Raw genomic sequence first — 16,275 nt, forward strand, 5'->3', positions numbered from 1 at the left:
CAAGAATTCCAAGTCCCACCCACTACCATAAATTACTTCACCCAAGTCTTACCGACTGATATTATTCAAAGCCCCTACTGCCGCTAAGAATTTTCGGACACCCTACACTTCTGAGTCAGACACGAAGAGAACACTTTGCCAACTCCCCGACTAGAAAGAATGTAAGTTACTTAATACCTTTCTGGCCTTTATATCTTCATGTACATTCACTGATCTTATTTATATTATTTTCTATATTATTTTTATATTATTTTTATATTTTCTTTGATTTGTTTTTACAAAGTTTGCATTATTTATCTTTTTTATAATCTTCTATGTTTATTTCAACTTTACTTTGAATTCGATTTCATAATGACAAATTCCAATTTTTAATTTCTACAAATTATATAGTACTCAAATACATAAAGATGAAAATGTTGGGGACGGTTACTCGAGTTTTACAGGATTTCTCTACAGTAATTGATTTTTACTCCAAATTGAATTGACTAAAATGCTTCATGAGAATAAGTTCTTTGAGTAGCAACTATTCGCGGAAATATTTGGCCTGACTAGAATTGCCGGTTTGGCTTTCACTTATAACTCTAGTAAAGACAAAATATTTTCGTATTTACATATTTTTATCAATTATTGTTCATTGAGCGGGAGTTGGTTTGTTCCCCTTGAAAAGTCAACTAATTTCCGATCAATGACAATGATTACATGTTTTAATTTTTCCTTTCACAATTGAAATATTATTCCTCATGATGATTTAACTCCAGTCCCCGTTAAAACATTATTAACATTTTGCTTTCAAATTACTTCAAAACATCTTTCAAAATATAACTTACCAGTATGGATGCACACTTTTAAAATAATTCTACTTTAATTAAACTTAGGAGATAATATAATCAATTAATCAATACTGTTTAGGAAATAAATTATTATTAACTAACTTTGCAGCAATTGCGCAAGTAATAATAATAACTTGTATTCGCACTAAATGGATTTAAGATCATACAACATTATATATATACATACATATATATATATAATATGTATATATAATGTTGTATGGACTTAAATCCATTTAGTGCGAATACAAGTTATTATTACTTGCGCAATTGCTGCAAAGTTAGTTAATAACTAGCTGCACCAAAGCAACTGAAATTATTTTCTTCAAACAACTTATAACAAACAAACACAATACATAAAAATATGCTACATACAAAAATTGACATCATCATCCGAAAGTATTTTACCTCTTCCTTGCAAGTCCTTTTGGTAACAACTCAACAGAAGCACCAGTTATATCATAATGTTGTTGATGTATGAACTGCTTGTCATGGTGAGGTTCATTAAACATAGCTCTCTTTGGAATGTTGCTTTGAGGAAAAGAAATTCGCAAATAAGATCCATCAAGACGAACATAAAGGGAACGAGTACAATTTACATGATAAGTATCTGGATTGTAGTTTATATCATATGGTAGCTGATTCATCCATCCCTAAGAAAAATAATTAAAAAGGATATTGAATTACAAATACATGCCCACATTATGTTACATGATAACTTTTCACTCAGGATAATAACTTGAAATGTTATCAAACAGAATTTGTTTAAGTGAAAAATCCTTTTTATGAAGAAAGATCACAGAATGTTTATTACAAAGGTTCTACAAAAAAGAATTAATTTAAACATAATAATTGGGCTCTAGTGTAGAATTGGGTGCCCTTCGATTAGCGATAATTTTTTGTAAAATTTTGGCAATGAAATCTCATCTCTGGTTACCATGATCGTTTAACTTTGCTTTAGTCTCCTGATTTTATATAAATGAAAATAGATTGATGTGTACATGGACAAATTAAAGGCAGTGCGCAATGCCTAGTTTGTGCCATTCTACGATGTTTTTTAAGTGAAAACAGATCGATGTGTACATGGACACAGAGTTTGTGTAGTTCTTTGACTTCTTATTTTGGGTTTGTGTAGCGGCTATCTTGAAATTGTGCCTTCACCAAAATTATTGATAATCGTCCAATGCAAAAATACCTGGCAGTCCTAAAGATGATCATTTACAGTTTGCTTGTGACAACAACAGCTCAGAGTAAAACACATTGTCATATTTTTTCACATAAATGTCATGATTGCTCATAATTTTGTCATCACATTAATGCATTTTCATTAAAAAAAAAGGATAAAATAAAAAAATAAAACATTCAATTTACCAAAAAAGGAGGAAGATCCTATATCTTCCTTCATGAAAGATGTTTTTTACTTTGCACTCAAACATGCAATAGTGGGCGTTCATCAGAATTACATAATAATCACAGCATTTGGAGGTGCAATGTGAAAAGTTGCCCAAGACGGAAAAGCATACATTTTGCAACTAGTGCAGTGGTTTGAGAATCCTGCTCGTAATAGTGCAAATACTTACTTACTGAGGAACTGACATCAATTAAATGACGGGGGAAACAATCAGGCTTTATAAAAATACAATTATTGATGAGAACAATTTTATGAGAAATGTATTCTCTAAATCTGATCTGATAGACAAATAAGTAAATAGGTGGCCCTGAAAAAATTGACGACATGAGCAAAAATCTGTTCATACAAGGATAAAAAAAAAGCTGGCAAGGTGCTTCCACAATACTGGATATTTGGCAGGTTATACAGTCAAAAGTCGTTAATCCGGACTTGTCGGGACTTCGGCGATTCTGGATTATAGATCATCAGTTTAAATCTCGTAAGATGGCATGCAGAAATTCTAAAATTAAAAATATGAAACCGTTATTTATGAAATAAAGAACAATTATGATCTAAAGGGTATCAAAATTTACAAAAAAAAAAAAAAAAAAAAAAAGCTTAATATTTATTTGTTTACTTTATTAAACATTTCTTTCAATGTAAGTTGTTCGAGTTGCTTCGTTTTATGTGATAATACTTTCTCTTTAATTCTGTAAACAGACATAATTTCTTGTTCAGTTACAAAGTTCCACTGTTCAAGTCCCATAATTGCTGTGCCGAGAATACCGACTAACTTGTCAATCGAAATTTTTTCATTTTCACTAACCTCTCTGTCACCTTCTTTATGTCTTTATCCATTTTTTGCAGCAATACCACTTTTTGTTTGATGGATATCGAAACATACTTTCGTTTTGTAGATCCTTTGGGAGCTCCAGCATCAGAAATTCTATTTGACATAATCGAAAGTTCAAGTTTACTTTTATAAAATTGCTCTTACAGTCTGCAAAAAATAATAAGGCGCATCCAATTCGAAGATTAAGGAACAACGCAATCATCAACATTAACTGAAATAGATAATTTTAGCTTATATCGTCCATTATACATTAAACGCGCACGCGAAAACATATTCTGTGCTTGCGCACACGCATATGTGCAGTCGTAAAGGTCTTATGTGCACGTGTAAACGCCTATGCACATGTGTCAACGTGGCGCATGCGCAGAAAGTTTTTAGCTTTGAGGTCCGGATTATAGATCATTCCGGATTATGGGTGTCCGAATTAACGACTTTTGACTTTTTCGACTGTACCAAGAAACGTGAATTCATTCTCTTCCTTTAATCAATTAATCTGTATGGATTTTAGCTAATTCTTTGCATTAAAGAGGAAAATTCGCATTGTTTTCTTTCAATCATTTTCTATGATTGATTTCTTATTTTAATTTTTGTTATTAATATAAGAATGAGAGGGGGAATATGATTTAGATTTTCCTGTCAGAATGAATAATGGAAAAGAACATTTTGTAAATTAATATCATTTATAAAAATCTTTGTTAGCAATAAAACAATAGTAAATAAAAAACATGTCTTAAATTTAAAAATGGGGAGGGGGGGGACTTTACACTAAATTTTTTGTGACTAAAAATTAAAAATTGGTACTTTTATCTGCCTGCAATATCGTAAAATCCTAAGAACAGTTGATATAATAACACATAATAATTAGTAATAAGAAAATGAGAAAAATTAATTTAATTATAAAAAGGTTAGAAGGGATGTTGCTCATGTCAATTAGTGTTTATTTCAGGTGGAAACTTTGCCTGTTGCCTCTATAATGGAAACAAAATAACTTCTCCTGCTTGCTTCTTTCTCCAAAGAAATTCTGACAAGACTTGTCAGATATAATTATAAGATATAGCAAAGCATATTATAGGATATTCAAGTATATTACAAGCTATATCCAAAGCGTAATGAGATACTACTGCCAGATTTATGCGCAAAAGGAAAAGTGCCTAAAAATTTCAGAAAATATTAAAAATATGTTTTATCTATCCTATTTCGGATTAAAAATAAATGCTATAAGAATACTAAGTATAAATCTCAGATAACATGAGATATGACCTTTTTCTCTGTTTTTTTTTTAAGAGTGGGGACAAAAAACAGTTATCGTATCAGCATGATAATGCTTTTTCTTTTAAAATGATATAACATTATAGGAACATATTATTAAACTGCTTTAAAAGTTGTAAAATGTTCCACAAGTGACATTATAATATTAAAAATATCATACTAAAAATAACAAAACTGAACCATATTTTCAGATTTTAACAACTGAGGCAAATCTCAATTACACAGAAATTAATTAATTTTTGTTATTAATATGAACCAATTTGGTTGAGATGTAAAAAACTACTAAGGGGAGGAACATTTTTTCCTTTAATGACATTTTCATTTTATTTTACAGTTTAAGTCTGAAATATCTGATGACAATATATATTTAAAATATAATTTAATATTTAATCATCTATGGTTTAAATCAGTTTTAATACCAAACAATTTTATTGTGAACCTTATTTCTGTTTTCTTATTTGCTAATACTGATTACAGTAAAGACTTGATGTTTTCTTATTTGCTAATACTGATTACAGTAAAAGTATTAATGCAGAAAACCAGCTGTACACAGTTAAGAGCTAACATTTAAGACCACCTTAATTTTGTGGCTCTTCTCACTTTTTTACCAGAGGCAACAAGCCTCATTTACTTGTCGTCTCTCATACTGACTAAGAATTCTACCAGTATCTAAAAGTTTTGCAAAGATGCTGTGAACTTGTTTTTCAGTAGTATATATATGCCATAAAAATCTTTATTTTTATTATATTACAAAAGAAAAAAATAATGAAAAACTCACTTTGTAAATTATAGGTTCATCTGTTACTTCAGTAATAGGAATATTGGACAGAATTTGGCTATAACTGGGAAGAAAAAAAGGGTCTTTTGGCCTTCCTGGCTTAAACAACCAGTATACACTAAAGCCGGACAAAATACTTCCAATTAAAAACCCCGAGATCCAGGAAGGGAAAGGAGAAACTACACATGCAAATATTACAATAAGTATACGAAATGTCACACTACTCCAAGATGATCTTATAAAAGACACACATTTTTTAACTTGTGATAAAATGTTAAAAAAAATACTCTTTTCCTGCATCTCAGCATTTTTGCCAGAAACTCCTATATTATCTGCACACAGTGTGCTAGCATCTACAGTGTTTTCTATTTCTTCAGTAGTTGTTTCTGTGCTTGGATGTCTATTACTCATAAGTGATGAAAGAGTCATACTAAATTCTTTCTTATGTGTATCTTTTTGATCTTTCATTTTTTTGGGAGATTTTTTTAGTTGTGACAGAATTTGAGTATTTGGTGCTAAGTCTTCTTTTTTAATACCCACTATTTCACATTTAGCTTTTTCCAGTTCATCATTTATGTAGCTCTCAAAGAAAGAGTGCTCATTCCCAATTTCTGAAGCTTCTATTGCTGGACTTAATTTTAAGTATTTTTTATTTTCTTCAGCATTATCAGTTGGTGTACATTCACACTCAGTTGTATCCAATGTGTTTTCGTTGTCACTAATTTCCTTAACACTCCATTTATCATCTTTACTAACACCTTTTAATAGGTGTTCTTTACCTTTGCGTTCTTCTAATGTTTTTGCAAGTTTTCCTTTTATGTCTTTGAAAAACATCCAACCTTCATTTGGTTCTTGTCCTTTTTCGCCTAATCCCAGATCAGAATCTAAACTGCATGCTCTTCTACTTATACGAGACCAATACTCTTTCACAACGGAATCCCTTCCAGGAGTTGATTCCCTTGATTCAGACCGACTCTTGGAATCAGACATGGATTCCACGGAAGATCTGGATGCAGTTTCCTCATCATCATCAACAAAATTTACATCAAAATCAGATAATTTAGTGCCAGAGGTGGATGACGTTTCTGAAAAAGTGTCATTTTTAGTTTCTTTCTGTCCAGGAGTAGGACTCTTCTCCCCATAATTAATTTCTAATTGCTCTTCATCTGCCTTGTTGAAGTGTAAAGATATAAGAGCAGTAGAAGAAGAACGATGCTTAGAGCCAGGAATATTTCGGAACGATTTGCTATTCATTTCCATTAATATATTATCAATTTCATCTAAATAACATTTCAGTCTCTTCACATCTTCAAAGACAGTGATGCATTAAAAAGAAATTCCCTTTACGAGAACCATATCATCGAAAATATAAGTCTAATACTTTCTGCTTTCACACCAACATTCAACTTATAGCCAGTCTACGCAAATATACGCATTGGAACACTTAAACTGCCTCGAAAATGAAACTAACAATAACACCCCACATAATAACAAATAATATTGCCATCTATGAAAATCAAATCAAAGTTTGTTCTCAAAGTTTGCATCAGATGACTAGCTATTATTTCAAAAATATTTTATTATTCAGTCATATAAAAGCAATCTTAACCAGTTTGCAGAATATATAAATAGTTGAAATTTATTTAACTTTAAAATTAAGAATGATTTTTCAGTGTAAATAAATATTATTCAATGCGTGGTAAACTACTTTTCTCTGTTTATTTATTAACTGTAACTGTTTTAACAGTTTCAATGGTTATGTTTTTTTTATCATGTTTACATCTGAAACAGAAACATTTGGTTATGTTCATGAATAATTGTAGACGATGCTCTTTATTTAGTTAAAGCAGCATGTTTTATAAGGAACTTATTTACATTATAGCTTTCTTAAGTTTGTCAGGAATTCATATTTCCTTCTGTGTCACAGCAGATGAAGTAAGATGTTAAATTTTACTTTAATCACAAAGATGTAATACATGTAACAATAATCTTTTCCCATTGCTAGTTGAAATTAAAATTAAGAGTTATTTATGACATATAACTAGTGGTTGTTTTATATTCCATCTGTAAAGTTGAAAGTTATGAATGTTTCAGACTAACGTTAACCTCCGTATGGTGCGTTGCTGTTGTGCTCATTGTAGGGAAAAATTAATGCCGCCGTGATGAAATTTGCCTTTCTAATGAAGTAGATTCATATGTTAAAGAATTCTTTTATCCGATCGAGTGTAGAACAAATTATTTTCATTTCCTTTGACTTAGACAATCAAAGTATTACCGGGAGCCAGAAATACATTTTTGGTACTGTTATCAAGACCGTGTTCAGAAACTTATGTATGTGTATATGTGAGTGTGTTCACACGAACATTGACACATACATGTATGCCTTCATACATGCATTTCTGAATCCTGTCGCGATAGCAGAAAAGTACTAGTTTTTTTTCGGGGGGGGGGTATCAGACCGTCTAGTCTCCCGGAAACAATCAAGTGTATTACACTCTTTATAAAAGTTTATTGGCATCGATCCTTACATCGTTAAATACAGCAAACGTCAAATGGAATCAGACAAATCTCCTAGAAGATTAAAGACTGTAGTCATTTTGCATTAAGTACTGCTAAAAAAATTCCATTCATTAATTAAGTATTATAATCAGTTAATAGTATTGCAATTTTCCCCATGTGTAGTGAGCCAGTTTCCTTTAGAAGGTTCTCCACAAAGACATCCCTTCCCTTAGGTGCATAGTCTGAGTGTGTTTTGCTGTAATCAAATAAACCAGGTTAATCTTTACATTATGGTAACTTGGCGATTTTTTGGCGAAAATTTGGCGACCAACTCTCCTACAGCAACCCTCTATTTTTTTTTCCCCGCCGCCATTTTGTCTTCACGAAGTAAAGACGTGTTTCTTTTCTTTTTATTTACTGAACACTTCTTCCAACAATCTACTAGCCGAATTACACTTATGCTAGAAATTTTATCTAACAAAACTGCTTAATCATGACAAATATTCACTGCAAAATTGGGAAAATGTGCACAATACCATACTCTTTACGCGTTTTTCAAAATAACACATACACATAAACCATGTACACGTCGACTTATTTTTACTTAAAAAAAATCCCAGAATTACACAAAAATGGCATTGCGCACTATATCCATGTACACTGCTTTTTTCTCATAAATTAGAAAAGTTTCACGAAAATACATGACAATTTTCTCAATCTTTAATCCCGGTAAAAAGAACATATATGAAATTACCTGATCGCGAAAAAATATTTACCCTTTACAACTATGAACATTTCCACATATAAAATAAATAAAATATCCAAAAACTTTTACCTCTAAATCATCTACTATATTATAAACGTCACCAATGAATTCATACCGCAACCATTACAAATACTTAGTGTCAGATATTTAAATTATTTCCATGCACGTTTACTTCAACTAAAACGTATACCAAATTCCTACAAACATAAAATTCACAAAATAACTATCATTTAATTAAAATATCAGTAAACCATGTACACGTCGACTTATTTTTACTTAAAAAAAAAATCCCAGAATTGCACAAAAATGGCATTGCATACACTCTTCAACATATCCATGTACACTCCTTTTTTCTCATAAATTAGAAAAATTTCACGAAAATGCATGACAATTTTCTGAATCTTTAAACCCGTTAAAAAGAACATACATGAAATTACCTAATAACGAAAAAGTATATACCCTTTCCAAATATGAACATTTCCACATATAAAATAAATAAAATATTCAAAAACTTTTACCTCTAAATTATCTATTATATTATAAACGTCACCAACGAATTCATATCGCAAACATTACAAATACTTAGTGTCAAATATTTAAATTATTTCCATGCACGTTTACTTCAACTAAAACGTATACCAAATTCCTACAAACATAAAATTCACAAAATAACTATCATTTAATTAAAATATAATTAAATTCAAAAACACTACTTAAAATATAAATAAGCACATACATTAAATTAATAAAAATTAGCTTACAATCCTAATTACTTTAAACTAAATCATTGCTAATAACAATTTTCTCAATAATACCAAATTACTTTACTTCCACCTTACATTTAGAACAATGCATAAAAATAATATCCTCAAATAATTAAAAATACTAATCTTCTTCCGAATCTTGATTACGTGTCCGATAAACATTTCTTATTTCATCCGCTAAATAAAAAGCAAGCGTATGTGCGCCTGTTTCAGGATCTTTAAAATCATACTTATAGTTCACAGCAAGGTACCAAGTAAAATAAATAACTTAATAAAACATCTTTACTTCTATCTCGCACAACCTTAAAGAAACACTTATTACAGTCAAAAGTCGTTAATTCGGACACCCATAATCCGGACCTCAAAGCTAAAATCTTTCTGCGCATGCGCATAGGCATTTTACTCGTGTGCCCAAGACATTTACGACTGCGCATATGCGTCTGCGCAAGTGCAGAATATGTTTTCGCGTGCGCGTTTAATGTATAACGGACGGTATAAGCTAAAATTATCTAATTATCTATTTCAGTTAATGTTGATGATTGCGTTGTTCCTTAATCTTCGAATTGGATCCGGCTTATTATTTTTTGCAGACTGTAAGAGCAATTTTCTAAAAGTAAGCTTGAACTTTTGATTATGTCAAATAGAATTTCCGATGCTGGAGCTCCCAAAGGATCTAGAAAATGAAAGTATGTTTCGATGTCCATCAAACAAAAAACGAATTGCTACAAAAAATGGATAAAGGCATATTCTTTGTTTATCTAACCGTTCCGAAATCTGTTTATCAATTTCACGCTGCTCTGCGCGGGGGGGGGGAAGACGTCCCGGCGCGCAATGAACTGGAAGTTGATTTGTCAACACTATCGTTATCTTCAGAGCAGATGTTTTTATTTTATTCGGCTTATAATTCCTTACTAAATGTAGTATTTAATTTCGATGTACTCCGTCTTTGATATGATTTAAATCAAATTCCTCGTCATTATAAATACCACAAATACAAATCAAATAGTTTTCTGGTTGCAATTTTCTAATTTCGGCTATGCGTAAGGTATGCTTTACGCATCCGCGCGTTGAAAGAAATGTTTAATAAAGTAAACAAATAAATATTAGGCTTCTTTTTTGGTAAATTTTGATACCCTTTAGATCATAATTGCTCATTATTTTATAAATTACGGTTTCATATTTTTAATTTTATAATTTCTGCATGCCATCTTACCAGATTTAAACTGATGATCTATAATCCGGAAAAATCGATAATCCGAAATCGCCGAAGTCCCTACGAGTCCGGATTAAAGACTTTTGACTGTACTACCCCTTTCAATCCCACTAAATACCCATTTCGAATTCACTTTAGTTAGGGCCATGGGATCCAAAAATTAACGAACACTGTTTCACACAACACAGAATAAAGCCAAATACAAAATTTCCAGATTTTTCCCGATTTCCCCCCTTTTCCGATTAAAGAACCGTAATTCGTCCATTAGTATCACATGACATATCCCATGATCTCTCATTTCCCTCACACAAAATAATGCGTAATCGGAAATGAGTACTGCTCACATTATTACCAAAGTCCCAGGTAGTAACCTTTATCGCCTCCAAAATGTTGCCAAACTACCAGTTACCATATTCTAAAGATCTGCCAAACCAATCAAACTAGTTAGTAGTAGTATTTAAATTCTGATGATCTCTTTTCATGATCTGTGTTGTTGGGGCTTCATAATGCACCTCTTTGCTTGGAGCAACTTCTGTGATCTAGGGTTGTTCCTAGTACTATGATAAAAAAAAAAAAAAAAAAAAAAAAAAAAAAAAAAAATTATTTGTACTTTTTCATTATCAGGACCAGATTCAAAAATGTATATGTGTGTGTTTGTACACACATACACGTACATATTGTTACGAAATGTACAGGCACGATAAGATAGCTTTCCCGCAAAGCAGTTTAGGGTTGCCATAAATGGCAAAGGAAGGCAGGGTTGCTACATTTGGTGAGAAATAGCCCATTTGTCAGAAGTGGGATTTGCGAGTGAATGCCAATGACCTGCCTGCAGACTTTGATGGACCTTTTAGCTGAGTTGAAAGCCGGACAGGAAGAGATGAAAGCTGAGATAAAAGCCGAATATGATGAGATAAAAGCTGGATATAAAAAGATGACAGCTGAGATCAATGCCGGACTGGAAGATAAGAAAGCCCAGTGGGAAGAAATAAATGAAGGCCAAGAAAAGGTGTGAAAGCAACTCCAACCGCTGAAAGTGGAGCTTGCAGAAGAAACTGGAGCCATAAAATAAGATGTGAAAAGGACAGTAGTGGCATCTGGAGAATCCAAGGATGAAGAAATGAAAGAAGTAGCTAAGAACTGCCTGAGAAAGATCCAGAAATGATCGATGAAATATGTAATGGGATTAAAGAAAAAGAACAAAAACATGAAGAAATAAAAGACAGGAAGGAAGATTTTGATTCTCACGTGCCTGAAGTAGAGGTAGAAGAAAGTAAAAATGCAACTGTCAAGTTCCTAGAAACTGATAGTGAAGTTATGAAAATGCACTCGGCAAGTCTTGAACCATCTGAAAGTGCATGTGATGCAGAGATGACAGAAGTTAATGTGCAGTTAAGCAGTTCACTCCAGTATTGAAAGAAAATTCACCCACTTTCCAAACTATGTGTGCATCTCGTAGTGCAGATTTTGAAGACAAGGACTTGTTTCTAAACCTGGATACTTCTGCTCGTAAAGGATCGGATTCTATTCATGAATGACCCTGGTGCAAACATTGGAACTGTACGGCTGCTGCAAATGAACTACAGAGTGGTGAACGAACTATTTTAGATCTGACTTTTCATTATGTTAGTTCATGTTTCATAGTTTTCATCAGTACTTGGCCTTATTTTATTCAGACTGTGATATGCAAAAGAGAAATGTGACTGAGAATTACAGTGGAAAAGTATTTGACCTGGGTATAAATTAATGTAAAGACTGAGACTGAATTTCATTATGAACTTTAATTGGTAAAAGTATAGTTTAGGGTACCCCTTGGCGAAACTTGGCGATTTTTGTTGGTACATGGATACCGATTTTGTGCAATTCTTTGACTCGTTATTTTGGCTTACGAAGCGGCGATTTTTGCACCAAAACTCGCTGCTACACAAAGCCAAAATAAGCTCTGTGTGTCGTTGAGTGCATCGTGAGTTATAGCGTGGAGAGTCTCGAGAGTACGTGGAGTTCCGAGAACGACCGCGCAGAGTTGAGAGCTGTATTTTGGTGCTTTGCAGTGAAGCTGTCTCTACCATGATAGCCTGATAACCTGAAGGCTGTGTTGCTGATCAAGTCAGCGTGTTTATAGTAGTTCATCGGCGACTGTAAAACGTATTTTGGAACTGTCCTGAGAACACTGGCCAATAAAGTGTATTTCGATACTTCATCAAGTGTCGTCATTATTCACTCCAAATCCACACGAACCCCGTACGAATGTGAAGGAAAAAAATAACGTAACAACTGGTGTCAGAAGAATAAAAAACGCAACAACTGGTGTCAGAAAAGAAAAATGCAACAATATGTACGTACATACTACATGCGTACTTACATTTCTGAATCCAGTCTTAATAACAGAAAAGTATCAAATTATCTAGTGTAATAAAAACCTTAAATCATTAATGTTGTATTTAATTGTTTTATTCTTTCAAACGTTTTAGAGCAGGGGTTCCCAACCTTTTAATCTCTTAGAGCACATTTTAGAATATCTGTTGGTTGGCAAGCACCATTTACTTTTCTAAGGTGAATTTATCGTTGGATAGAGTTCGTAATACATGTACATAAACAGAAATTGGTCGCACTTTGCTTTGTGCTAGTATCTGTGTTGGATGCAATTTCTCATTCGTTAACTTTTTTGCGATGGCGCACCTTTGTTTAAGACGCTCGTGCGGGACGGAAGGAAAGCGAAGGCAGTAACTGTACAGGACGGAGGTTTTGCATCGCTAAGCCTAATTTTTTTTTTTTAAAAAATCAGAAAAAAAAAAGTTTCGCTTCTAGCATCGCAATTTTTGGTATCGTTTTAGATTATTATTTGAGCTCTTATATATATTAAAATTAGCACTTAATAACGTTTTTTTTTCCTTTATTTTACATGAAAATGTACTAAAAAATTGTTTATCTTGTAAAATAATTTTTGGAAGCACTATTCAAATTATTCCAAAGTTTTAATTGATAAAATCCATCAATAAAGTTTAAAATTAATAAAACAACACAATAAAGACTATTTACAGTAAGAAGTAACAAAATTTAAAATGAAGACTGAGTGTGGTAAATCTCGAAGCACGGAGAAGTATCACTTTCTAACTCTTTAGAAAATGAATCATCACTCTCATCTTCGTTAATAAATGGTTCATTGACCATACGAGGGTATTCTTCCTCTGATAAATAGTGCCTTCCCGCCATAATAGACTGGAGGTGAGGCTTTCCGAAATAAAAAGAGAAGAAACGGAAATATATCTTAAGGCGATGTAAAACGTAACAATACTCCACATACTAACCCTAAAAGACCGTAAAGGAAAAAATAGAATAAAAAAAGGAATTGGATATAAATCAGACACGCAACTGTTTTCATTAACATGCTGCGATTTAAAGAGCTCACCTCTGTTTACGCTTTCCCCTCCCCCCCCACCCTCACAACAACTGATGAGTAAAATACCAAAGTCAAACACAATATATCAAACTCAAGGTCAGGAACCTAAAACTGTGTTTATTTCAAAAGTAATGGATGCCATCTAGTCGCCTTCAGAAAAACGTTCCAGCTTAAAATGCGTATACGCATCACCTGTCCTCTGAATGCAATCTCTAGCAATGCGTGGATGGGCCGCCTGGCTGTAAGAGACGTTCTTAGGGAATGCATAATGTGACACCCGTCCTGAAAAAGTTAAAAATGAGAAAAGTTTCGCATAGAATTTTATTGAAAACTAAAACATTTTCATTATGATAGCTCAGTGGCGGTCACATGTTAAACGATCGGCAGGTGCTATGGTGCCCACGGGCATGGGGTTGAAAACCCCTGTTTTAGAGCTTTACTTGCAGTAATTTCACAGTATGCTTCCTTTTTTTTTTTATCAGTATAGTATTTAAGATGAAAATTATAGGAATATACAAATAAAAAAAATAAGTGAATAAAGTACATACAATTTCTGCCTTATTTTATGAAATTAGAGCATTCTAGCGATATAATTTGAGCTGAAATGCGATAATAGGGAAAGAAATAACAGTTGTTGTGTGTGGAAAATGTTTTAAGCGTACTGAGGTTTAAAAAAAATTATCAAATCATGTTAAATTGCTCTTAAATCCTAAAATAATGTCAAAAAGGAAGAATAATAATATAAATTCAAATGCCATTAAATAGAAACAGTGTTATGAACCAGACATAATGCACTAACAGGGCCAGAGCTAAGTATTTTGCTACCCAATGCAAACTGTGCAGCATTAAAATTCTGCTGTCTGATACTTCCCTAAATTCTAAAAAAATTGCTGTCCCTAAATTCTGCTGCTCATTGCATTCATACTGGTTGCACTGGCTCTGTGTACCCTTTCCTTGATTGCAAGAAAAATATAATCAATAAAGAAAAAAATAATAAGAACAAAAAGCAATTATCCAAGTATAGTTATGTAAGTTAATGACAAATGCTAATAGTAAATGTCTCTTTTTTTATCACAAATAGCATTCACTGAAATGAGCCTCTCTCATATGTATCAAGCATTAGTGAGGCAAGTTTGGGTTGGTTTTTCACTGCAATATCTCATATATAGAGTATCACAGAACTGCTGGTTGTAACTTTAACCCGTTCGCAACAAGCACCTCTGTTACCGAAGCGTTCTCTTGGGATGCCGTGTTAACTAGATACGTCATCTTGTGGGGACGGGCAATTCGTGCTGCTAAGCCTAACTTTGGAAAAAAATTCGTATAAATTAAATTTGTCATCCAATTTTTCCAGTTTTTGGTACATTATGAGAAGAATATTCAGGTAGTTGTCTGAATTAATTTTAAACCTTTATTTTCCTTAATTTTTTTAAAAATTCTCAAATTCTCATTCTAGGATAATATAAATTTTCCTTTATCCCACAATTAAATGTATATGGAAAAATATCCAAACAATCACAGATTTTATTTAACACAACACATAATTAAAATTAAAAAATATTAAAACTGTCTTTCATGAAAATTCAATGTGCAAACAATGAAAAGGAACAAAAAAGAGACAGTGTATGATATTCTTTGAAACATGGGTGTACGCAAAGTCCATTAAAAAATAGAACACTAGCAATAGAACATTAAAAAAAAAAAAAAAATTCGCTAAGCCATACAAAATATTCATCTCAATGCCGGAAAAATCTAAGAGTAATAAAAGAGTTTCTAATGATAGAATATCTACTCCACTATTCGGGGATAAAAAAATAAAAAGCAAAATAAATAAATCGAATTAAAAAGTATTCCAGAGCATCGAGAACATGTTCATTCATTTATATGAAATGACGCAGTAATAGCCATCACATTACTCAACACTAATGAATTAGCATTTCTGTATATTCTTCTACGTTCAAATATCTATATCGCAAAAATAAAAAGTACCTCAGAGCATCGAGAACACGTGCATTTGTTTATATCAAATGACACAGTTAAAGAGACATTACATTGCTCAACACCCACCCACGAATGTCCCTCTTATTCCGAAACAAAATACCAAAAATAATAGACATTGCATAGGAATGAAGGTACTCATAACTTAACTTTCAATGTATTTCCCAATAACAGACATACAGCTACATCCAGCGGCATCAAAAAATATTAATTAAATGTTCTAAAATTTAAGTCAAATGTGGTACGCCCGGCCATAGAGTGAATTAAATGGCGATTCAGATATGACACACCTGGCTGTGAGGTGATGTTCTCTGCTGATGCACATTTGACACGCCCGTACTGAACGGGTTAAGGGTGATAGAGCATGGGTTAACTGTAAGGGTGATGCAATAATGTTTGTGGTACAATGTGTGGTGGAATGTGAAATGTAGACATAGTAAATACATAATAGAATATGAGAAGTCATTTTAGTCATGAATATTTACAAGTAGTGTGTGATATTTATAAGAACTGTT

At 32.5% G+C, this 16,275-nt stretch overlaps 2 protein-coding genes across 3 annotated transcripts in view; one reads left to right on the forward strand and one right to left on the reverse strand.

Annotated features, from left to right (window-relative positions):
- Positions 1-6,609, reverse strand: part of LOC118184331 (testis-expressed protein 2-like) — a 44,395-nt gene extending 37,786 nt beyond the window's left edge. For both annotated transcript variants that reach the window (XM_085821627.1, XM_035353993.2), the window contains exons 1-2: positions 5,121-6,609; positions 1,239-1,483 (exon numbers count right to left, since the gene is read on the reverse strand). In XM_085821627.1, the coding sequence (XP_085677753.1) occupies positions 1,239-1,483; positions 5,121-6,380 (1,505 nt within the window). In that variant the 5' untranslated portion in view covers positions 6,381-6,609. The remainder of the gene's footprint in view (positions 1-1,238; positions 1,484-5,120) is intronic.
- A 235-nt stretch (positions 6,610-6,844) lies between these two features.
- Positions 6,845-16,275, forward strand: part of LOC118184330 (serine/threonine-protein kinase/endoribonuclease IRE1-like) — a 96,615-nt gene continuing 87,184 nt past the window's right edge. Inside the window, exon 1 of the mRNA XM_035353991.2 lies at positions 6,845-7,055. Coding sequence (XP_035209882.2) covers positions 6,972-7,055 — 84 coding nt within the window. The 5' untranslated portion in view covers positions 6,845-6,971. The remainder of the gene's footprint in view (positions 7,056-16,275) is intronic.

The sequence above is a fragment of the Stegodyphus dumicola genome, chromosome 8, assembly GCF_044657685.1.
Source record: "Stegodyphus dumicola isolate Sdum_Otavi_A_Nest chromosome 8, ASM4465768v1".
Lineage (NCBI taxonomy): Eukaryota > Metazoa > Arthropoda > Arachnida > Araneae > Eresidae > Stegodyphus > Stegodyphus dumicola.